Source organism: Primulina eburnea, chromosome 3 (assembly GCF_022965805.1).
Source record: "Primulina eburnea isolate SZY01 chromosome 3, ASM2296580v1, whole genome shotgun sequence".
Classification (NCBI taxonomy): Eukaryota; Viridiplantae; Streptophyta; class Magnoliopsida; order Lamiales; family Gesneriaceae; genus Primulina; species Primulina eburnea.
Genome location: NC_133103.1, coordinates 4,759,082 through 4,784,171, shown reverse-complemented (window position 1 = coordinate 4,784,171; position 25,090 = coordinate 4,759,082). Strand labels below are relative to the sequence as shown.

The 25,090-nt window shown below is 34.4% G+C and overlaps 3 protein-coding genes, 1 non-coding gene and 2 pseudogenes across 6 annotated transcripts; all 6 read left to right on the top strand.

Annotated features, from left to right (window-relative positions):
- The first annotated feature begins 1,483 nt into the window (after positions 1–1,483).
- On the top strand, positions 1,484–2,708 carry LOC140828062 (uncharacterized). Its single transcript, XM_073191032.1, has 2 exons — positions 1,484–1,894; positions 1,994–2,708. Exons 1-2 carry the CDS (start codon positions 1,649–1,651, stop codon positions 2,504–2,506), a joined length of 759 nt encoding a protein of 252 aa, XP_073047133.1. The 5' UTR covers positions 1,484–1,648; the 3' UTR covers positions 2,507–2,708.
- A 1,439-nt stretch (positions 2,709–4,147) lies between these two features.
- LOC140828668 (peroxidase 21-like) lies at positions 4,148–8,513 on the top strand (annotated as a pseudogene).
- On the top strand, positions 8,260–10,915 carry LOC140825588 (L-type lectin-domain containing receptor kinase VIII.1-like). Its single transcript, XM_073187459.1, has one exon. It carries the CDS (start codon positions 8,598–8,600, stop codon positions 10,767–10,769), a length of 2,172 nt encoding a protein of 723 aa, XP_073043560.1. The 5' UTR covers positions 8,260–8,597; the 3' UTR covers positions 10,770–10,915.
- A 2,728-nt stretch (positions 10,916–13,643) lies between these two features.
- Positions 13,644–17,923, top strand: LOC140825587 (importin subunit alpha-9-like). Of its 3 annotated transcripts, XM_073187456.1 has the most exons (11): positions 13,644–13,890; positions 14,228–14,450; positions 14,589–14,742; positions 14,882–14,984; positions 15,410–15,594; positions 15,844–15,923; positions 16,340–16,490; positions 16,826–16,907; positions 17,019–17,077; positions 17,166–17,471; positions 17,650–17,921. In XM_073187456.1, the coding sequence occupies exons 1-11, from the start codon at positions 13,839–13,841 to the stop codon at positions 17,824–17,826; spliced, it is 1,572 nt and encodes a 523-aa protein (XP_073043557.1). In that variant the 5' UTR covers positions 13,644–13,838; the 3' UTR covers positions 17,827–17,921. The 3 variants fall into 3 exon arrangements, with proteins under 3 accessions (XP_073043557.1, XP_073043558.1, XP_073043559.1); XM_073187457.1 differs by lacking the exon at positions 13,644–13,890 and having other exon boundaries at positions 14,597–14,742; positions 17,650–17,923; XM_073187458.1 differs by lacking the exon at positions 13,644–13,890 and having other exon boundaries at positions 14,312–14,450; positions 14,517–14,742; positions 17,650–17,922.
- A 442-nt stretch (positions 17,924–18,365) lies between these two features.
- LOC140828787 (U6 spliceosomal RNA) lies at positions 18,366–18,468 on the top strand. The gene has a single exon (XR_012117352.1). It is a non-coding gene; the product is annotated as a U6 spliceosomal RNA (small nuclear RNA).
- Positions 18,469–21,154: 2,686 nt separating this feature from the next.
- LOC140825586 (interactor of constitutive active ROPs 2, chloroplastic-like) lies at positions 21,155–24,604 on the top strand (annotated as a pseudogene).
- Positions 24,605–25,090: the final 486 nt, after the last annotated feature.

Here is a 25,090-nt window from a genome sequence, read left to right as displayed (position 1 = left end):
AAAAAAATACATTCGTAGAATTAATGATGTGGTCGTGATTTAATTGGTTTTATATATTCTTTTTGTGGAGAGAATGAAATTGTAATAGAGACAGCAAGTTGAATTAATATGCAGGTTTAATTTACTTATGGTCGTCGCAAACGATTCCATTTTGTTGGGACTAAGCTAACCACACATTCTCATGTCTATTTATATAAACAAATAAAATAATAATCACAGGAGTATCCAATGCAAGTATTCTATCTCAATAATTGAGGCGAATTATATAAAATCGCATTTTTTCAATTTTTTTTTAAAAATTGAAGATTGTTTTTTTTTAAAAAAAAAAGAAAAGAAAAAGAAAAGTAACTTGTTATGAGATTGACCTTGCTTGTAGATTTAAAAAATCTCTTATTTGGGTGAAACCATGTTCTACGCATGATGGGCATTTAAAGAACTTAAGTCAAAAAGAGCATCTGCGTCTATTTAAATTTTGTCGAATAAGAATGGAGGAGGAGGAGGAGGAACACAAAATTAAACGGTACCCTGTCAGAATTTTCGAACAATTTTTACAGAAGAACAGGGAAATTCTATCATAAAATGAATGGTGAAATGATATACGGGCTGTTATACATGATGTAGCATCGATATTTCAGGGGGAAAAAAAACATGCCAATGAATGAATATTGAGCAATTATTGAGATTTGTTAAAATTGGAATGTTGACATATTTCAACCTTAAAGTAGGGGCTCAAGAATGAACAAATTGAGCGTAGAGACATTAACGAGTGGCTCAATTATGAGTCATTCAACATATACAGTGAATCTGAATTCCGATATCATGTTAAGATTGAGATTTGAACATAACTCAATCTCAAAACTAGCTGAAGGGAGATGATTGTCCAAGTCTATATATTCTCTATTCAATTATGTGAGACAAAATATATGTACATACAACAGTACTCAAGTCTGTGATGCAACTAAGTAACATGGCTACGATCGTATCTCGGCCAGAGTTGTCCGCTGAGACATTTCTTGAGCCAAAGTAGAACTGCAAACAAGCCCATGTTTTTCTGGACCATGTAAAATTAAGTGACCCACTGAAAATTAATTAAAAAAGACAAAGTTGAATGGGAACCCACCCTAAGCGAGAATCATACCACTGGACCAAATGCCCATCTCCAGTTCTGTTGCATCCCTTATATTATACATACATAAATAAACCTAAACAACATAAACTTGATCACGATTTAAATTTCATGTTACGCCACGAAGTGGGTTCCATCGCCATATTTTATTAAAATTATAGATCCAACCATATCATATTTCCTTTCATTTTGATTGATCATGAGCTATATATAGTCTTAATAAAGTTGATACATAGCCTTCCTGCTAAATCACATCACAGGTAATTACTTGGAATAGTTGTCTGGCAATTTCACTGTCAGTCGAAAAGGCAGACAAATTAAAAACATATTTCGCGCACACTTGATGAATCTTTTTGTCTTTATGGATAAGCCTGTGGATTCAGCATGTGAAATACGTTAATAACACAGGCTTGTTTTCTCCACCACACCTTCCCTTTTCCAAGGACCACCTTCACATCTTACAGTATATTATCAACATATTTCGTACGCACCAATTCATTGTATGCTCGAGAATCCCTTTACATGGCTTCTGAAAACTGTGTAATTTGCCTGGTAAGAGCCATGGACAAGCTCTGGTTTCACCAAATGATCCTATTTCCCAAACCCTATTCATTCCTTTTCCCTGAAATCCCCAAAACATACACGCAGCCCCACACGAGATCACCTGATTATTTGTCCAAAAACACCTCCCAGAGTACTTGTGTTATCACATGCCAAGAAACTTCACCTGTACCATCTGTAATAATATTGAATAATTCTGCTCAGCAGGTAAGTAATACAATATTTCTAGATAAGAAACAAACTAAACACGCAGTACAAGCATATTTTTGTGTACCATTTTTTATTCTTTTGTTCGATCATCTGAAGGAAAAAGCCAGCATACAAAAAAGGGTTGGCAATGAAGAAATTACACAGCAAACAAGAATGGCTCGAAAAGAATCAAGAAACACCAGGTACCTTGATTTATCGACGAAAATATTGCAGAAGACGATGAGTTGGAAGAGCTCAGGGGAGCTTGAGCTTGAAGAAGTGAAGGGTTTCATGGATTTGGGCTTCACTTTCAAGAAAGAAAACATGAACAGACGCATAATGAGCTTAATCCCTGGATTACAGAGAATCCAAGCGTACAAAAACGACTCTGGTAATTTGAAATTATTGATCGATGATTATTATTATGGCACCGAACAAGATGAAGAAGAAGTTGGCGAGACAAATGGGGTGATGAGGCCATATTTATCAGAGGCGTGGCTGATAAAAAGACCCGAATCTCCATTGTTGAATCTGAGGATTCCTAGGGTTTCAACTGCTGCGAATATGAAGAAACACTTGAAGTTTTGGGCTAGAATGGTGGCATCCGCGATTCACCCAGAATCTCGATAAGCTGGAGAATCTCCACTCGATTTTCTTCCTCCAAAAACTCAAGTCGAGACCGGCTTGGTCTCATCCTGATACTAAAAAGAAAAACTCGAGTCAATTTCTTAATCGTCGTTTTACTTGTGCAAACGAGTATATCTATATTTTTTTATCGATTGAAAAGGATGAGTGAGAAATTAAATTGTTTTGTGTAATATTATTGAAAAATATATATTTTTTTTTGCTCTGTTCGTATTTCATCTAACATCACAATCTCAAATTTAAGATAAATTATTGAGTTCGACGGTAAATTACAACAATTTACCTTCTCATCTAAAAAAATACATTAATATTTTAGATAATTCAGTGTGTCTACAAGGATAATAATAACTCAAAATAAGCAACATTACTTAAATATTTTAATATTAATTCAAAAATAATGTGAAAAATATTATATGTCCAAACTAGGGTGGGCAACGGCCGGTTCGGTCCAGTTTACTCTACAATGATTCGGTTTTTCGGTTTTCGGTTTTGAATATCTATAGTACAAAACCGAACCATTTTATTACGGTTCGGTTCGATTTTTTTGTAGTTCGGTTCGGTTTATACGATCGGTTATATACGGTTAGCTAAAATTTGTTACGAAATAAAATTATACGTCACTTTATGTCTTTAAAATCTAAATCATAGTATTTTTCAAACATTTAATTTGTGGGACTTAATTTTTTATATAAAAAATTAAAGAAATATATACAGAAAAGAAAAGAAAACATCGACTGGTGAATGGTAAGAAAGAAGAAAAAACAATCGGATTGAAAATTGAGAGTTAATGATACTAAGTTCTTAAATCTTAATAGGCCCATTATACATAAAAAGTCTTATACTAAACAATAATATGACACATTATACATAAAAACCTTATACTTAACAATAATATGGCCGGTTCGGTTTTTCGGTTTTTTCGGGGATGAAAACCGAAAACCGAACCGAAAAACCGAATTTCATAAATTTTAAAACCATAACCGACCGAAAAACCGATAAAACCGAACCATTTAAACCGAATTATTCGATTCGATCGGTTTTTCGGGTTTTATGCCCACCCCTAGTCCAAACAGCGTCCAAACATTTCCTTTCTTTGAAGTTTTACGGATATGCCACTAAACGGGTCCAATTTATATACATGCAGTAAGCCCACTGAGAAGGTGTCCGATTTTAAAAAAGGCCTAGACTTGAAATAAATATATTGAGGCCAATAGAGTGGGCTGGACTTCAAGTACGTCACACGGGCAATTACTTAAGATGCTCGTCTTCGTTCTTTATAATAGAGGCCCACTAAAGAAACCACCCTTTTTGCTTGGCACATTTAGCGACCGTAGAAGTCGCGGATAAGCAATTGCATCACTTCAAATCGAAAATTCAATTTTTTAACTAAATATTTATTTTTAGAATATGTTTCGAGCGAGAAAATATAATAATCTATCTAATAAAATATTCTATTATTTATTATGTAAAATATTAATGATCCTAATTGAAATGAAGGAATTTATCTCTAAATTCAATACCTCCTTTAATAATCATGTATTGGCGCAAAAGTTATTTATATCTTTCAATTATTCAACTATATAAAATAAGATATTAAAAAATATGTTTGAAAATAGGAAAAAGAAAATGTCAATGAAAGAGAAGGTGAATGGTAAATGGGTGGATAAAGCTTATGCTTCACTTCACATATACGATATGTTCACATTATTGTTTGTCAAATTGTACAATATAGCTCCACTTAAGGAAAATTTTCATGTACCACTCACATTTTTGTGCGCATGACTTTGCGATAATTTTTGCTGACTTATTTGTGCTCTTAATGTTTACTCTTCTTAGGCAGGATAATTATGTTTTGCGTTGTGACAAGAATTTCTCGTGCGAGGATTAGTGTTTTTTCAATAGCATTGTTCTATGTCATGAAGCGACGATAAATTTAAGATAATGTATAATGCATACTCTGTTCTTTTTTTTTTGGACAAAAAATAATGCATACCTTTTGTGTTAATAGATAAATATATATATTTTTATTTTCAACATGAAACTTTGGGATGAGGAATTTTAAGTACATAAAAACAATCAAAGATGCGCTTGAAATCCAATGCCCACTCACTGTTACACACTAGGAATGTATACGTGCGATGCACGTAGATAACTAATAATGAAATATATAATAATGAGATTTAGATAATGTTTAAAATCGAATAACATCTTGTTTATGAGTATTTATCAATCTAAATATACATAAAACACAAAAAATGAAAATATATTATGACAATAAATATATATTCACTTATTCATATGACACTTTCAATCCGCGTGATTATAACATAATGACAGCTCTCTTAAATTAAAACTATATTTTTCATCCAAATATAATTAACAATAGAAAAATAATAAAAATAACATAATAGTGAATTTTATCAAAACCAAAATCATGATGTACTTAAATGGAGTAAACATAGACAAAATATTGTCAAATAAATTCTTTTAATTAACTAAATTATCATAATAATGTTAAAATAAAATCATTAAACATTTATTAAATTAAATATCAATTGTGAGTTTGTAAATAAAATAGATATATAAATAAGATAACAAACAAAATTTTGTGAGACTCACGTATCTTTTTGTAAGACCAATCTTCTATTTGATTCACTAATGAAAAAATATTATTTTTTATGACAAAAATATTAATTATTATTGTAAATACGGGTAGAGTTGACCCATTTCACGGAAAACACACTATGAACATTGATCCTAAATTTGCAAACTCGTGTAGACACATTATCATTTAAATTTCTATGCATATAATATTTTCAATAATGTTAAATAAAAATAATAAGCACAAAAACACCCGCAAATATTAAAAAATATATATAAGAAAAAAATATTGTCACAAAAACAAAATGACATATTTAAAAAAAAATATGATGTTTCTTAGTTCATATTTAAAAATCAACTTGTTATAAAAGTGATGCATTTATATGTAAAATAAAAGAAAAGATAAGATAAAAATATTAAATATTCATTAGCAACCATGAAAAAATCAACTCATTTTAGCAACCAATTTTAGTAGTAACAAAGAAAAACAATTGGTAAATTGATGAATTTAATATGCTTTAATGTCCAAAGTCATTTAAGATGTACAATGAATTATCAAAAGAACCTATTAAAAAAACTATCGATTTAATTTGCTAACTTAAATGAATAAGGGTATATTAGAAAATTCACAATTAGAACTCATATATTTATGTATGTTAGATTAGATTAGATTAGATTAGATATATATATATATATAGAGAGTTTAGAATGATTTTTTTTTTCTATTTAAGTCTGTTTTTGATTGTATGATCAAGGCCATGACTTCTTTTTTGTTTTGGAATTATTATATATTATAGTTGGGAGGGCCACATGTTGAGATGAAGACTGCAGGGAGAAAGGATAGCAAGATATGTTATGTGGAAGAAATTGAAAACTTTATTCCTAGCCCCAATGATACCATGTCTTTGGTTCTTCCAAGATTCCAATCAACTGGTGTTGAGACCGAAGGATTAACCGTTGGTCTTTTTGGTTAATTAATTAAAGATATGTCGTTGAATATTATTTCTAGGTGCACAGTACTCGATAGGACGAGTTCACTGCACGAACATCGTCCACCGACTCTATCCAACCACTGACCCAAAGGGCGATGCTCGTCTCCCAGTCCGGATCCCAGGGCTGTAGAAATATGCAAGAAGTGATCCTATAACCCCGATGATCCTCGATAACATGTATTACAAAAATATTCTGAATCATAGAGTATTATTAGTCATTGATCAACAGTTGGTTTCGCATCCTAATACGTATATTTCGGCTCCTAATACGTATCCCTGCGTGGAGAAGATGGCTTCGGATAATGGCTATTTCCGCGAGCAATTTTCAAGGGGTAAATGATTAGTAATTAGAGTGATTAAAAAATGAGATATATGGATTAATAGTATGGTGAGATAAATAACATGGTGTTTGGTATGATTTTAAAATGATGGATTAATTTTGTAAATTTTATTACAATGATAAAAATGTCTCAAATATTAATTAAATATATATTCTTAAAATAATTGGATAGAGTATTAAATATTTATACTTATAATTTACATTTATTAAAATTAATTTAAATATATTTATTAGAAAAATTTGTAAATATGCATTTACTTTAATAATTAAAATAACAATAATATTTTGAATATTAATGTTAAATAAAATTTAATAATAATTAAAATATTATTGTTTTTTAAAATAATTATAAACAATCTTAAAATAATTTGATAGATAATTAAATATTTATAATTATAATTTATATTTATTAAAATTAATTTAAATATATTTATTAAAAATATATTTGAAAATATTACGTAATCATTAAATAAAATAAATTAAAATTTAATAAATATTTATTTTCGAATTATTTAACATGATTAGAAATTTATAAAATTTAATTTAAGATAGATTTGTATTATAATTTATTTTTAAAAAATAATTGAAAATAATATAATATATGAAATTGATTTATAAAAAAATATAATAAAATTTTAAATATTATATTAATTATTAAATTTTCATTAATTTTAATTTTCATATTATATTAAAGAAGACAACAAGGATATTATTATTAATATACAATTCTATCATTATTACTATTCAAGAATTATACATTATCACACATTTGAGGAAGAGTATTTAATGACGCAAATAACATAAATAGTAAGTGCTTTCAATCATAATCAGGGGCCTCCATGCTAAATTAAAAATGAACCAAACATGACATAACGGATGATTATTTAATAATCATTCTCTTATCATGACTACCAAACATAGCCTAATTGTTTTATCGGAAAATAATCCTATCATAGGGAGAGTTGATTTTCGGTATGTTAATCATAGATGAAAACTTTGGTTTAATTTTGGTCTTTTTCATTTAATGGCAAAAGGTCTATTAATGAATGTCACGGCCTTATATAAAATCAACTCAAATTTATTATTATAGACTTCGTTGCTTGATTATACTTTAATTGACAGTGAGTCACATACTCAGTAGTTTAGGTTTCAGCTAGACATGTTGAAAATTTAGCACGTTTAGAAGCTTAAAAATATCGATCTTCGCACTGATTATATAAAATTTTACGAGACCCGGAAAAATAACTTCAATATAGAATATTCTTAACCAAATTTTGGTGGGTTCCATTGATACAATATACAAGGAGAGCTCACGAAATAATTTGATGTATGCTATATAACTAACAGAAGACTAGCAAAATATAATAGAAGACGATAATGCACAACTCAAGAAAATGCACGAAATGACGATCCACATTCGAAATGATGATATATTAAATATTCAACTTCTAATCACTCTGTGTGTAGCGAAATTTAATATGTGTTTGAAACCATGATCCCTATCTTTCTTTATACCAATAAATTGTGATATTAAAAGAATTGTTGCAATTTGATTTTCTTGCAAGTGACATGATAGCTGTTCGTTGTTGACTGTCACCCACATGCTATCGCTTTGTTGCATACTTTTCTGTTTGAAAATAATTGAAAGGTAACTGCGGATGATGATCTCCATTTTGTTCCATCCAAATAACGGAATATGTTATTTCCCTTCCCAAAACATGATGAATTATGCTGTGCACTCCTTCCTCTGTTTGGATTTTTTTTCTCAGTTGGTATCGGGATTATGAAGCTCGCTCATTTCCTTGGACATTAGTGTTCTAAAAGATTTTTCATTTTTTCCGCGACAAGGCAAAATGTAGGTAGGGGGAATGGGCTGAAAATATTACCGTTGGCATCAAACACGTGGCATCCACGTGGCTTCTTCTATGATTCTTTGGATTCCCTTTCTCAAACCATTGTCCACACTCACTCGCTATTCCTTAGTTCATTTCCTTTTGACATTGTCGTTTTCTACTTTTCTCAAGTTTCCAAAAGATCTCCATCTTTATTACTTCCTTGATTCGAGACTCTTCTTCTTATTATCCTCTAATAATTCTGTCTGGATCAAGCCAATTTTTTTTTATGGGGTTCTGAAAATCTAGCCATGTCGCGTCTTTCATGTGGCATTTGTTCCATTGTTGCAAAGATTTTGCTTTTGTCTGTTTTTTTCGCCGGAAATTCCATCTCGGGTACTGGATTTGACTTCGGGACGCTGACTCTGACCAGCTTGAAGCTCCTCGGAGACGCGCATTTGAGCAATGGGAGCGTGAGGCTCACTCGAGATCTCACCGTCCCCAACTCCGGCGCAGGGAAAGTATTATACTCCAAGCCCGTCAAGTTCCGTGATCCGGGGACTCAGAACCCCGCGAGTTTTTCCTCTTTCTTTTCTTTCTCCATTACCAATCTGAACCCCTCCTCCATCGGCGGTGGCTTGGCTTTCGTAATTTCGCCCGACGATCAGTTCATAGGGGACGCCGGCGGGTTTCTCGGTGTCATGGACCGGAAGAACACCCAGAACGGCGTCGTGGCTGTGGAATTCGACACTCTAATGGACATTCAATTCAAGGACATCAACGGGAATCATGTGGGACTGAATTTGAACTCTATGATTTCAACCCAAGTTTGTGATTTGGATATAATCGACGTCGATCTCAAGAGCGGAGATCTGGTCAACTCGTGGGTCGATTATTCCGGGTCAACCCGGATCATCAATGTGTACGTATCGTATTCCAACATGAAGCCGAAAGAACCAATCATATCCACCACTTTTGATCTAAACGAGTACATACTGAACGATTTCATGTTTGTCGGGTTTTCCGGGTCGACCCAGGGGAGCACGGAGATCCACAGCATTGAGTGGTGGAGTTTCAGTTCTTTTTTCGACGAGGATACAGGTTACAACTCGGTGTTTCCGAATGTGAGATCGCCCCCACCTCCGGCCAATTTAATGAACCCAACGGCTGACACAGTCAAATCGCCGCCGCCTTCTTCGACGCCTGTGGAATCAGATCATAATGACACGGCAGCGATACAAGAAACTCAAAAAAATAGTGGTAAATGCCACAACCAGCTATGTAAGGATGGGCCGGGGGCGGTTGTCGGAGTTGTCACCGCCGGGGCATTCGTCCTGGTATGTTGTGCCGTAGCATTGATGTGGGCTTATTCCAAGAAAATCAAGGGAGTAAAAACACACGAGACATTGGCTGCTGATGTGATCAAAATGCCGAGGGAATTTAGCTACAAGGAGCTAAAAGTTGCTACAAAAGAATTCGATTCTCATAGAGTCATCGGACATGGTGCATTTGGAACGGTTTACAGAGGTGTATTGCCTGCCACGGGTGAAATTGTGGCGGTCAAGAGATGTAGCCACAGCGGACAGGGGAAGGCCGAGTTTTTATCAGAGTTGTCCATCATTGGTACACTCAGGCATAGAAATCTTGTTAGGCTTCAAGGTTGGTGCCACGAGAAGGGTGAAATTTTGTTGGTTTATGATTTGATGGCAAATGGGAGTCTGGACAAGGCATTGTTCGAGTCGAGAATGGTTTTACCTTGGCCTTATAGGAATAAGATTTTACTCGGTGTCGCTTCGGCTTTGGCATATTTACACCAAGAATGTGAAAACCAAGTGATTCATAGGGATATCAAGGCCAGCAACATTATGTTAGATGAAGGGTTCAATGCAAGATTAGGAGACTTTGGGTTAGCTAGACAGATTGAGCATGACAAGTCTCCGGATGCCACCGTGGCTGCAGGCACAATGGGATACTTGGCTCCTGAGTACTTGTTAACTGGCAGAGCAACAGAGAAAACCGACGTTTTTAGCTATGGAGCGGTTGTCCTAGAGGTGGCAAGTGGGCGGAGGCCTATTGAGAAAGAGGTTATAGGGGTAGGAAAAGTTGGGGTGAGTAGTAATTTGGTGGAATGGGTGTGGAGTTTGCATAGAGAAGGAAGGTTGATGGTGGCATCAGATCCGAGGCTCGGGAACGAGTACAATGAGGAGGAGATGAGACGAGTGCTAATGGTAGGGCTTGCATGTTCGCACCCCGACCCAATGGCTCGGCCTACGATGAGGGTCGTGGTTCAAATGCTGGTGGGTGAAGCTGAGGTCCCAATTGTACCACGAACTAAGCCAACTTTGAGTTTCAGCACATCCCACCTTTTGATGACGTTGCAAGATAGCGTGACTGATTTGAATGAGATGATTACCCTTTCCACATCCTCGTCTGAAAATAGTTTCACCTGTGGTGGTAGTAGTCACGGCCTAGACTTGGTGTGAACGGTGATAACTCCGGTTGGCTAATTTCGCTTGTCTATTCGTTAACTTATATACATTGATTAACTTAAACTTTGTATCTAACATTATTGACTTCATTTTTAGCCTAATGTACGTACTATGTTATAAGATTTGAAGATTCAAATGTCCATCTTTTCCAAGTATTAGGACACGAAAGGAGGGGGGAGGCACTAAATAAAATAAATGGTGGTCAATTTCTTGCATAGGATCCTTTGACTTTTTGTTTGTAGGTTGGCTGGTGGTTGCTTTCGCTAATGAAAACACCATTTTTGACAAAAGCGAAAATAAAAGCTTTTGAGTTATGTAAAGAGCCAGTGATATGATTGGAAGAAGAAAGGCCTACTAACATCTTTTTGAAGTATTTCGTGTGTAAATAATTTGATTAAAGCAGTGTTGTTTGTCATTGCCAAAAAATGTGATTGCTGAGTATGATATTGATTTGAGTAAGTCTCTTACTATACGGTTTCACGAATCTTTATCTGTTAAACGAGTTAATTCTACCGATATTCACAATAAAAAGTAATATTCTTAGTATAAAAAGTAATATTTTTTCAAGGATGATCTAAATAAGATATATGTCTCACAACATACTACCCGTAAAATTGTCTCACACAAATTTTTGCCTATTAATTTTGTTTTTACAAAAGTTAATTTAGTAACAAATTGATATTAGAATCAATTATTTATCACACATTATTCAGTTCTGATTTTCGATTTTTCGCTTTTGTTTTCAAACATCATTCACCTCTAAATTTTTTTTTTTTTTCATTTCTCCATGATTTATAAGTTAATCACTTATTTATAAACAAAATTGTTGCATATAATATCAAAATATTATAAAAAGGTCTACTGATTTTTTTTATCATATCATATGGACATTTGAACTGTTTTTGTGCCTTAGCACATGTGACTCCTAATATTTTTTTCGTTTCTCCATGATCTATAAATTTACTTATTTCAAAACAAAATTGTTGCAAATACTATCTAAATATTATAAAAAGGTCTACTGATTTTTTTTTAATTATATCTTATGGTCATTTGAACTATTTTTTGTGCCTTAGCACATGTATCATGTATGTATGCTGTCTTGACTACTAATTTATTTATTGGATTGTCGATCTGTAGTGTTTCAAAAAAATTTGTCGGAATATATAGATATAGTTTGAAAATAACTATTCAATATGATTTATTTATTTATTGCAGTATAAATATAAATAGTAGAAGGAGAAAATAAAGGATAAAATAATTTTTTTGGTGAATAAAAAGTTTTGCGCGAGTTCTGAAAATTCTCTCGTCTTTATTCATTCATAGGCCTTCAATTCAAGTTCTTCATAATTTTCCAAAATCTTATTTCTATCACATCGTTGCAGGACACTTAGGGCCCGTTTGGTATCATGGATTAGCCCATGATAAGTTAACAATCATGGGCTAATCCAATGTTTGGTTGGTTTTTTATCAAATATATGGGCCTGTGACAATAGGAAAAAGCCCGTACTGTAGCTACAATTTGTTGGACAAATAATACTGATAATTTAGGTGTGATAACTTATCCCACTCTTAATACCTCCTACTTTTCCAATTTTACCCTTCTCCTAAATTCAAACTCACCACCACTTACCGTCACGACCGCCGCCGGCCGACCACCGAAGGACCGCCGACCGCGGCCGAGCACCGGCCAAACGTTTACCGACGGTTTGTAAAAATCCGTCGCAAATCGCGACGGTTGTCTCAAAAACCGTCGCTAAGAGCGACGGTTGTTGATCAACCGTCGCCGATTTTCCGGCAATCGTTTCAAGCCCTCCCACCCGCCGACCTTTTCCGGCAGACCATTTCCCACTGTCGCCGTCGCGAATAGGAAGGGCAAATTCGTCTTTTCATCAAAAAATTCAAAATTATCCTACACTTAAAAATCTTACCAAACATAATATTATTTTACACCATATATTACAATCCTATCACAATCATTTTCTTTATCATTTACGTACTAATCATTAGTTTACTCTATCCTTCCAACCAAACGAGCCCTTAACGTATATCTGAATATATGTGATCCAAATATAATGTACACATATAATAGAAGGTACCTAACATGATATTTAATAACCTGTTAGGCCCCTGGTTTTCAAATACAGTAAATTATATTGCACGAAAAATGGGCTGACAGGTTCAAGTTGTTCATGTTGTTTGAGTAATTTTTTTATCCATTCAATATATAATATAACAAACATGTTAAGTGAATAAATCAAGTAACTTGTTCAACCATAATATATAGATAAATGTTCAAGATTCATCAATCATCGCACATGTTATATATAAAAAAAAATATTTATGATGAAAGAATTCCAAAAAGAACTACAAATTTAATTAATTTGATATTTTATATTTAAAATTTGATCGTGTTAAAGCAAGATTATGTTTTAGAATCAATATTTTATATAAAAAATAAAAAGTCGATGTCTATGTCTTCGGTTTCAGGTCAAGAATTTCAATGAGAATATAAAATCTAAATTTAGTATATGAAAAAAATAAAATAAGGAAAACGGGTCCAGTCCTACAAGAAACCATTTCTACTAAAATTTCCTAAAAGGAACTAGAAAAAACCGAATTAATTTGTTGTATCCAAATTAACAGATTTTTTAAATAATATATATTAATTAAAAAGGTAATATATTAAATTGAATTTTATCAAGAAATCGGTTTGCTCAGGTTTTTTTTTAAAATATTTGATAAATATAATTTTTATTTATTATTTAAACAAAAACTTAATAATACTGATACAAATAATAAGTAAATCATATGAATTAATTATTATTATTTTATTAAATAAATATAAAACGTCTGAAGCGAGCGCCACCAGCCACCCACCGTAAACCGGATATGTACAGAAAATTTGTTTATACTGTACGCAGACAAGGATCCAACGAATCACCCAATTTTTTATACAAAACCATCAAATCAAATCAATTGAAGCCCCCGCGAAATTTATTTCGACCAACCCTGTGTTCTCTCCTTGGCTACTAGGCTGACAGTCGTGATTTGTGAATAGAAAAAATGGCAGAGGAAGCCTCCACGCCTCATAGAAGGGATCCTATCAAGGCATCAGGTGAAACCTCTTCTTCTTCTCTCCGGCAGCATGTGTGTGCTTTGTGTTACTGCTTAAGAAACCACTTCAAAAATATGAGAAACAGGCTGGAAATGCTATAGTATATGTGATATTATGCTGTGAAGATGTATTCGCTTGTGCTTTCAAATTTCAATCATATGCAGTGGATTGGAGAGAGTTCTTATGTGTTTTCTGTTTCTTACGTTTTTCTTATGGAATTAACCCCAAACTTCGCAAGATTACGACGCACGGCGCGCCTTGGTTTGGTCAAGTTTATTTTTCTCATCGCGTACTGCTTTGTTTAATTATATGTTTTTGTATCTGTTGGTTGTTATAGTGGGGAGTGTTGCGGCACAGAAGAGACGGGAGCAAGCGATTATGGTGGGAAAGGAGAGAAGAGAAGCATTGATGCGTGCAAAGCGTTTATGCAGAATCGGAGTTAGTATTGGTGACAATGATGTTCCTATTGATGACAACATGATGATGGATGGAGAACCATCACTTCTGGAGGCTCAGACCCTAAAAGCTGTAGAAGATTTGAAGCATGCTGTTACATATCAGTAAGTCAAGTTAATTGTACTTGGCTATAGAATGTGTCTAAATTCATTCTTACTGCTCTGGAATAGTGTCAAAAGTGACAGATAGAATTGTCACAAAAAACAAAGAATCGTGCTTTATATAGTGTCACTCCCTGTTAGCGGAAAAGGAGTCATGCAGAAAAGAGTTCATGCACTTCGTGAGTTGCGAAGACTGTTGTCAAGATCTGAATTTCCTCCGGTCCAAGCTTCTCTTGAAGCTGGAGCTATGCCTATCCTTGTTCAGTGTCTTTCATTTGGCTCACCTGATGAACAGGTTCAATGAGTGTATTCATATTGGCCAATTCTTTTTGCTATGAAGGATACTGCTCGTTTCTTCTTCTTCTTGCCTGATGTTTAACGGAATCCAACCCAATTTCTTTCCAATTTTGTGTCATGGGACGACAATATCTTAGTTGCTCGAAGCAGCTTGGTGTCTGACAAATATAACGGCTGGAAAGCCAGAAGAAACAAAAGCTCTGGTTCCTGCATTACCATTACTTGTTGCCCACTTGGGAGGTTAGTGGTTCGTGGATGTTTATATTATTAGTCAGCATATTTTCTTTTTAGTTCTTTTTTTGAGTGGTGCTCTATAAATTGTTTTATAGAACTTTACAGGACCACTATTAACGATTTACTGCCTGAAACAGTCTCAGTTTTTGTGGATAGTCATTTTCTCTGGATCATTATGATCCGTGATATTACCGATCCAAGAAAAGGAGAGAAGAAACTGGAATAACATTACTTGACCTCATCTTTCATCACCATCGCATACATCTTGTGGTCTTTAGAAATATAATTTTTTTTGCTTTATCAGCCCATAAAAGGAAATTGTGGTATCTGATATACTTTCTTAAACTAAAATTTTCGAAAATAACTCGATTACTGTGGGAAATTGTGGTAAGTCACATAAAACTGAAGTATTTGAAATTTTATTTTCGCAGAAAAGAGTGCACTGGCTGTTGCAGAGCAATGTGCTTGGACATTGGGAAATGTTGCGGGGGAAGGAGAGGAGCTGAGAAACGTATTGCTTTCACAAGGAGCTTTACCGCCTCTCGCGAGAATGATGCTGTCAAACAAGGGATCAACTGTGAGAACGGCTGCATGGGCGTTATCTAATTTAATCAAGGTGGTGAATGTGTGTAATGGTCAAAGGGGATATTAAAGCATTTGCTTCTTATATTCATGATTTGTTAGTATTCAGTTGATTCCTTCTTCCTAGAATTTGTGCCACATATTTGTGTTTGTTTTTCTCCGGATGCACTGATTTGTTTGAGCATCTTATAGGCCGCTAATAATTCTTGAAGCATATAAATTGTGCAATAGTAAATTTTGTCGATCAATTATTCTTTCTGGGATGTGGTATCTATGGATGCAGGGACCTGATTCTAAAGCTGCCACGGAGACGATAAGAATTGATGGGGTGCTTGACTCAATTCTTCGGCACTTGAAGAAGGCGTAAGTAATTTCTCAGTGTTTAAAATACTCTTAGTCAGTGTATAGAGCTATATATGAAAATGTCCTGGAGCCTTAATTTGAGTAAAGGTAAGTAGGTTTGTAAAATTGATGTTGCATAATCTCTGAGTAGCTTACTTCGAGCGGAAAGGTAAATGATTAAAATGTTGGATGAGAATTATAGTTGATATTTTAATGCACTATGGAGACGCAAATATCATACACATTTCTGATTTTATCATTTTATAAATCTTGATAGGATGTGATCTTCTGCTGGTTAAATCTTTATATGTGGACGATACTTAAATAACACAATTTCTTTCTGTTGGTGTCCATATGTTGAGTAGTGAGTCACGTGCATTCTCCTCTCACTCATGTAATTGTCTCCATTTTGTGACTCCAACTTGATTTTTTATCAGCGACGAAGAACTGGTGACTGAAGTGGCATGGGTTGTCGTGTATCTCCCTGCCCTTTCTGATGTTGCGACCAATATTTTAGCAAAGAGCGATCTTCTACAAATTCTTGTGGATAGACTGGCATCATCAAATAGTTTGCAACTTCTTATCCCGGTAACAAGCATTATGAACTGATAATTATAGTTTTATAAGACTTATTAAAGAATATCCTTGATAACCAAGTCAAAGGAGTTTTTATCTGCTAAATATTGCGCGATTGGCGCTAAATCAACTCCTGTTAGTCGTTTGGTTTTCATTTCTCAGAAGTTTCTAGCGGATATTAGACTCGAATGTAGTATAACTTTTATGCGTTAACGAAATGCTATCATATTTTCCACCATTCAATATATCCTAAAAAGTGGTAGTATGTTGTACATTAAGGCTTGTCTAATGCGATGAATTGCGTTGTTTTTGTCACTGTCATCTTGTCATGATTTCTGTCTGTGTAGGTTCTGCGGAGTTTAGGAAATCTAGTGGCTGCTGATTCCTGTTTAACCAATAATGTCCTTTTTGCTGACCATCAGACCACAGGTTAAAGTTAATTCTTGTCTGCATGTATTTTTACAATGCCATTTGTTGTGATCCATATGACCTAACAACATTCCGCATCAGTTTGTTAATTTTTCGATGTTTTGCATGCAGTAAATGCGATCCAAGCATTGGTTAAATGTTTGAGAAGCGAACACCGAGTCCTGAAAAAGGCATGATATTTGAAGTATTTTACTTGTTAGATTTCTCTTATTCCATCACATTGTTTTAACTTTTCGTTATATTCTCCATAAATTGTAGGAATCTGCTTGGGCGCTTTCTAATATAGCTGCTGGCTCTGTCGAGCATAAAAAATTAATTCATTCGAGCGATGCCGTTCCTTCGTTGATTCATCTTCTGTCAACCGCACCATTTGACATGAGAAAGGAAGCGGCATATGTTCTAGGCAACCTTTGCGTTGTCCCTGCGGAAGGATCAGAAAGGCCTGCACTGATTCTTGAGCATTTAGTTTCTCTTGTCAGAAGAGGAATCCTCCCTGGTTTCGTCAACTTAGTAAGATCTGCAGATATCGAAGCTGCAAGAATCGGCCTTCAATTCATGGAACTGGTAAACAAATCTTTCATTAAACAAGAAAAAGGTTTGCTAGTAACCTGATCGTCACATCCCAGAACAGGAAAATGTTACAAATTTACCTTGGAATTATATGTTTTCCCTGATCGATGTTAATGGTCACCTCTCCCCGCTGGACTCTTCGTCAATAATGTTAGTGGCTTCATTCTCACAGGTCCTAAGAGGAATGCCGAATGGTGAAGGACCGAAGCTTGTTGAAGCAGAAGATGGTATTGATGCCATGGAAAGGTACCAGTTTCACGAGAACGAACACGTAAGAAACATGGCCAACGAGTTAGTTGACAAGTACTTCGGTGAGGACTACGGGCTCGATGAACAATTAATTTCATAGCTTTTTGCATTATTTTTTTAGATTGTTGTAGTGTTATTATATACGTGAGTTGGATATATTGGGCTACTGACAATGATTTGTAATGTTTTAAATCTAAATGGTTTTTATATTTTGAAACTTAAAATTTTCATTATTTATAATTTTAATGTATTGGTCATACTTGTATACACGTGTATTTTGAACATTTTTGTCGTCAAAGGTAAGCATAACTAAAAATAATATTATATATTTAATCAAAGGTTCTACTTACAAAACACCCCAAAAAAATCTATTTATCGAGAAAGGTAAAGAATTTTGAAAAAATAAATTAAATTAATGTACAAAAGGTGGAAAATATATGGAGTTTTTTTGTAGGCGAGTCATTTAATAGTAAATAAACGGACCATTTGACTGAAGTAATGGATCCAAATTGATGGGCTTCAAACGTGATCCGGATTCCGTGGGCCTGAATGGAAGAAGAAGTCGCAGCCTATTTCCCACATTTACATAACAATAAACTTACCACGTCTTTATATACTGTTTACTCCACATCATAGTTCGTCCCTTCGGGGACATCCGATAAAATTGGAACGATACAGAGAAGATTAGCATGGCCCCTGCGCAAGGATGACACGCATAAATCGAGAAATGGTCCAAATTTTTTTTCTCCCTATTTTCCCCGAAAAATATGCCCTAATTTCTTTATCGATTGTTTCTTTCTTCAGCTGTTGTCTGTAAACTTTAATATTTTCTCTGTTTTTTTCACTTCAGTGTGTGGTACTACCATGAAAACTCCTGAGATGAAAAGATTTGTTTCATGGTGTTATTGCAATTAACGATTATTATTCTGAACAATTGCATTTGTGGGCATTTTTTTAGCTCTTGTTGCTTTTATCCTCTGCTGCTGTTTATCTATCTCGTGGATCCACGAAATCTTCCGCACTTGAGCGTTTCCTGAAAATTAGTACATTGTGTCTTAACTATCAACTTTTTTTTTAACATTAGATGTAGTTTGAGAAACTATACAGAAGATAAATAAAGAAGTTTGATAATCGATTCTTAATAATATTACAAAAATATCTGACTCAATCAGTAGTTTTGGGCATGAAGGTAAATTGAGTGACATTGGTCCTTCATGATTTCTTCTTTCTGATAATTATATTCCCCTCTATTCTTGCTTGTGTTTCTGTGGAAAGCATGTTTCTTTTTTCTTCTAGCTGTGTATTATCTGTATCTTTATAGTTGGTGTAACATAAATAGAATTGTTTTGGTATGCCAATCAGTCTAAATATTGCTGTTACGGTCCTCAGTCACCTACTACTGCAGCTTACTTATCTGAAAGAGTTTCCTTCATTTGCATTTTATTGGCAACTGGTTTGTGAAAAACAGAGGCCAGTTCTACATCTTTGCTTCCCAAAAACCTTTCAGTTTTCCAACCTCCTCGCACACAACTCACATAGCTTTCTGAATGATTGAAACTTTTACGAGGGTTGGATCTAAAACTGTTGACCAGGACTAAATGGAGACTTTTAGATTTTTAAATAAATTTTCTTTCATTATTTTTGTCTTGGTTACATTGATGTATACTGAAAAAAATGTGGACAGTTTGAATCTTGGTTTACCCAACTGTGTGGTCTGTCTGGCGGCAAAATGGTTCGAACCAAGTCCAGTTTAAAGAGATGAAATGGTGTTTTAAACATAAGTTAAATTGAATATATCAGGAAAAAAAAGATTATATTTTTAAAAATTCGATTTAGAAATGTGGGAGTGAGGTTGCGGGCCAGTTGTGTATGTTGTTTTCCATCGCATTATCAACAATATTGGGTTGTCATTAGGCTGTTGTCTACAGTGTTCACCGTTGATAATTAGAGCTACAATAATTGTCATCAGCTTAATGTGTTTGCGTTTATTACAAGTTAAACAAAGATTTAATGTTTTTATGCTAATGTCTGTACCGATTCAAACTTTGAAAAACTGTTTAATTTCATAGTAAAGATATTGTTTGTTTTATCCTCAAATTACCGTATATTTATACTATATTATTAAGTTCGTGCTCATTAGAATAACTAAATTTTGGTGTCGTGGTCGGTTCAAATAATTATATATATTAATTAAGTGTTAAAACTTTAATAAAGTACATTTAACTTAGCGGATAAGGTATTTGTTTTAATCATCAAGTTATAAATTCAATTTCCATTTTGTTTTTTTTTCTTTTTAAATTAATATGTCAAAATTACAATATAATCTTTCACTATTTTAAAATTATATTTTGATTATCATTTAAATATAAATTACACAACGCGTGCGTTCGGTGCTCTGACAACAATAATGTTATAATATACGTTTCTATTACCAAACATGTTTTGTATTTATTTATTTGGTTCTTTGAATGTGTCCGCTTCGGCCCATTAGACTTTGGAGTTATTTGGTTGCATTGGCCCACCATATCTCTATATTTTAGACAAAATCCTAACAACCTAACTTCGAACCGGACTGGGATTTGATTCTTAAAAATAAAAAATCGCCTCTAGTAAGTGGTTAAATAATTTTTAAATATTTTATAGTTTATATTCTTTAACTTGAAACAAATTCAGAATTATTTCGAACTAAATTCAACTTAAAACTAATTTATTAACAGATAACAAATTTTATAGTGGGTCTTATGTGAGACCGTCTCACAGATCATAATCTGTAAGACGAGTCAACTCTACTCATATTCACAATAAAAAATAATACTATTGGCATAAAAGATAATTCTTTTTCATTGATAACCTAAATAAGATATTTGTTTCACAAATACGACCCGTGAGATCATCTCACACAAATTTTTGCCCAAATTTTAATGCGCGCAGTTTGTCGGAAGACTAGCTTTTATATATTTAAATGATCGGTAAGATAAATCTGAAACTGCAAAAATAACTATTAACTTGTTAAATTTGTATTTATATCAATAGAAACAAGTATACGAAGTTTAGATAGATCGTATAAATATACACTAAATATTCATGCGGAACTCGTATTTTTACTTTTTAAAAATTCCACTTTTGGAGTATATCTCTATTCTATATTAAATGTGAGCCCACTAGACGGACCAAATTCCCTTGGTCGGTATGACCTTATTTATTTTGTTATCATTATAATCCGAAATTTCTGTCTTTTTAATTTCCATTTAATCCGAAATTCGCATGGTCGGTATGAACAATATTTAAATTGAAAATAATTTTATATTAATAATTTTATATTATTAATTAAATTAAAAATAATATAGCACATAACTGTATATCTATAATAGTACTGAGAATTAACTTACATTACTAATAAATGAAGACTTCTTTTTCCAATTGGCCAGCTTCCGTCCGTGCCCCTCTGCGGCATTTGGTATTCGTATCGTACCAGACGCACACAGTGTCCTGCTTTTTTCTTCACAGTGAATGCAAAACAGATGCTGTAGGAAAAGCATTGCAAGAACACAACCTTTTTCGCGGCAATCTTGGGCACTGGTTTCTTCGTCTTTTCTTCATCTCCACGCACACCGGACTCGCAATTCTCCACCATCCTGCTTGGTAAGTTTGCAGCAACCCCCAAAGAGTTGGTTTCATTTCTTTTTCCTTTTTAAAAGGAATTAATTATTAGTTTTTCTGATCAAAATCCGTGTCAGTTCCTAAAGGACTTAATTGTCCGAGGCTCCAACATGGGAATGTTGTGTTTGTGTGTGATTTCTACGAGCCTCATGTTGTCTACTGGGTGTTTACGGGAGTGTTTTGTAATTATTATGGCTTGTGTAGATCTAATTGTTCAGAAGGAAAATGGGTTGGATTTTTTTATATATTTTCTAATATGTCATTGTGATATGATGGGGATCAGTATTTTCGGTTGGTATAATGATACTGTCTGGATATCAGTATTGTAATTTAAGTAATTTTTAATACAGTGTAATCCCAGGAGTAAAAATGAAGGAAGACATGAAAGGAAAGAGTATATTGCACAATAATATCCATTTCTCCTTCGAAAGCTACTAGCGTTGCTCCTTTTTCAAATGTTTCTCGAAAATCACCTTCCTTGTATTGTGGGTTTGGTTGGTGGAAGTCGAAGTTGTTTCCGTGGTGTTGCTTTGAAGGAATTTTTTTTGTATGATTTAAAGATTATACTCTGGGTTTCCTCCGTTGAAGCTTCCTTTGTGTGTTTCAATGTTTAGAAAAGAACTTGTCTGAAAATTGCAGGGGTTGTGGGTCAGAGGTGGGCCGTTGAAGATATTTAGTTTGCTTCATCTTCATCGCTACTATTGAAAGATATAATATGCAGACCCCTACATCAAGGTAGTTTCGATCCATAATGCAGTCTCTTTTCTAGTTTGACAAATATTTTTTGCTCTGTTAAGTCGTTTTTCATACAAGTTTATTTTTTTGGATTATTGGGTTTTCTCATGATTTAAGCACAGACCGGCGGCAAGTCTCAATGTGCCTAAAAATCCGTCTCATGCCACATCTCGAGCAGCCCGAAAACTTAAAACTTCCGGACCAGATTTTCCAAATACAGCGGGCAAAACAAATAAAGATAAAAGTTCTAAACTTGCGGATCCACGTCCCGGCCCTGAGGTATTTACGTCTGAGAGCCTTTTAGACATGTGTAATTTCAAAATTGATATTCGACTGAAATCAGATGTCTCTGAATTATTGGCTCAAGTAAATTGTAGTGCTGTATAGCTCCTTTTCATACATGATGGCTAAAGTGCATGTGTTTATTCATTATTAAATTATGTGTTGTTTCTTAAGTTTCCTAAAACAATTTTTCATGGTAATACCTGCTTGGTGTCAATTCATGCTTTCCGCACACAAATGCTGTGACTTGGTTAACCGGAGCTTCTTTGCCAGAACTCGGCTAATTGGTTTGCCACTGCTGCCAGCTCAAATTTCATTCAATGAACCTAGTCTGGATCAATTTAACACATTTTTCACCCAATATTACAGAAGAAAAGATCCAGCAGAGAGTCTGAATTAGAATCTCAACTTTCCCAGCTTCAAGATAATCTGAAGAAGGCTAAGGACCAGTTGAGCTCATCCGAGTCATGGAAGATAAAGGCTCAACATGAAGCAGAAGAAGCGAAGAGACAACTCACTGTCTTGTCTTCTGAACTCGAGGAGACCCAAATGCAACTGAACGAGCTTTCTGATTCTGAGGAAGCTCGAGTCCAAGAGCTACGCAAGATCTCTCAGGATCGGGATAGAGCGTGGCAATCTGAACTAGAGGCTGTACAGAAGCAGCACTTGATGGACTCCGCTGCTTTGGCTTCTGCTATGAATGAGATACATAGGCTCAAAATTCAGCTGGACAGGGTTTCAGAGTCAGAAGCTTCTCAAGCAAGGCATGCAGAATCAGCTCATGCCGAGATTCAAAGCTTGAGATTTGAACTCACAGAAACCCTTGATTTGGTTGAGAAGTTGAAAAACCAGTTAAATGACAGCAGAGAATCAGAAGCTCTAGCACTGGAAGACGTTAGGCAGGTACAAATGCAATTGGATGTTATGAAATCTGCTGAGGAAACACTGCAATCAGAGCATGTTAATACCATGGAATCGTATAAAGCCTTGCTATTGGAGTTGGAGCAGTCGAAGGATAGAGAGAATTTTTTGGAGGGACCTGTGAGCAACCTCCAGGCTGATCTAAGCAACGGATGCAAAATCTCCACAGACTCATTAGATGACATCAAAATCACTTTGTGTAGCAGGGAAGATGATGAAACAGAATTGCTAAAGGCCGAGCTCATCCATATGAAACATGAAGCCAGCAAATTAAGTGCTGCCCTAGGGGCCGCTGACAACAGGTACCGAGATGAATATGTTCAAAGCACACTGCAGATAAGGAACTCTTATGAACTCGCGGAGCGTTCTAAATCAGACTTGTGTAAAAGAGAAGCTGAATTGGAGGAAAAACTAAAAGCATCCGTGGCTGAAGTTGAAGAATTGAGGGGAAAGCTTATTCAAAATGAAAATGAATTGCACGGTGCTTCGTGTGAGAACAAGGGACTAAGTATAAAGACGGAAGAAACCGAACTTGAAATCGAGCTCAAGAACTCAGAATCGATTATACAAAATCTGACATCAAGCTTAATGGATAAAGAAACATGGATGAAGAACCTCACAGAAGAAAATGAAATGCTGAAATCTGAAATCCTGAAGAGTGAAAAGGAGAAAAACAAAGCAAACAACGAAGCTCTTGCTTCAGCCGAATCTGCCAGAGCTGCGGAAGAAGAGGTCCTGACGAGACTTGGCTATTTGACGGAAGAAGCGGAAAAAAGTCGTAGAAAAGCAGCACGTGTCACCGAGCAGCTTGATGCAGCGCAAGCCACTAACTCAGAGATGGAAGCTGACTTAAGAAGATTGAAAGGTGCAGTCAGACCAATGGAGAAAGGCTGCTGAAGTAGCTGTTGCAATGCTCTCAAATGGAGACAAGGATAAATATATCGAACGAACAGGGCCTCTAGATTACAAAATGATGGGTGGGAAGTGGGGTTCTCTATGCTCCGAAGATACGGATGAAGAATCGCCAAAGAAGAAAAATGGAAACATGCTGAAGAAGATTGGTGTACTGTTGAAGAAAGGCCAGAAATAGATATGGCAACTTTGGGGTTTCGTTTCGTTTCCTTTGCATGAAGTTCTAGTATTCAGTTTTTGTAATTGGCTGCTAAATTACCTTGTCATTGTTATATTTGTTGAGAAAGTTCAGTTCAGATACAATATCAGAACTTTTATTTATGCATGTATCAAACATGTCCATGGTATGAAGATGTTGGTGTTCATTACATGTTGATGTCGCGATATAACTTAATCCGTGTAAACTCGAAATACGTTAGATCAAGTCCTTTTGAAGAAAAAAAACTTTTGTATGCCATGAGATGAAATTATTGTGTTAGTACATGTGTTTAACTATTGTGCATCAAAAACTAAAGATTGTGGGCTCTCTCACATCATGAAAAAAATTATAAACAGTCGGGATATGTCGAGCGGACAAATTTTTATTTTTAAAACTACATATAAATGACACTGAAATAAACTATACAAACATAAAATTTTAAAATTTAATTTTGAAAGGTAAAATTTTAATTTTAATTTTTTTTTTTTATGTAAGAAGGTGCGATCCTCTCCCTTTCTCCTTATATTATTAATAAAGATAGACGGGTGATTACTTACGACGAGTCTTTTCTTTTAATATTCCCATATTATCCATACACCAAAATATCAATATCTCATTTTATTTGGTTTTTTCCTTTTTATAATTTGTTATTTTA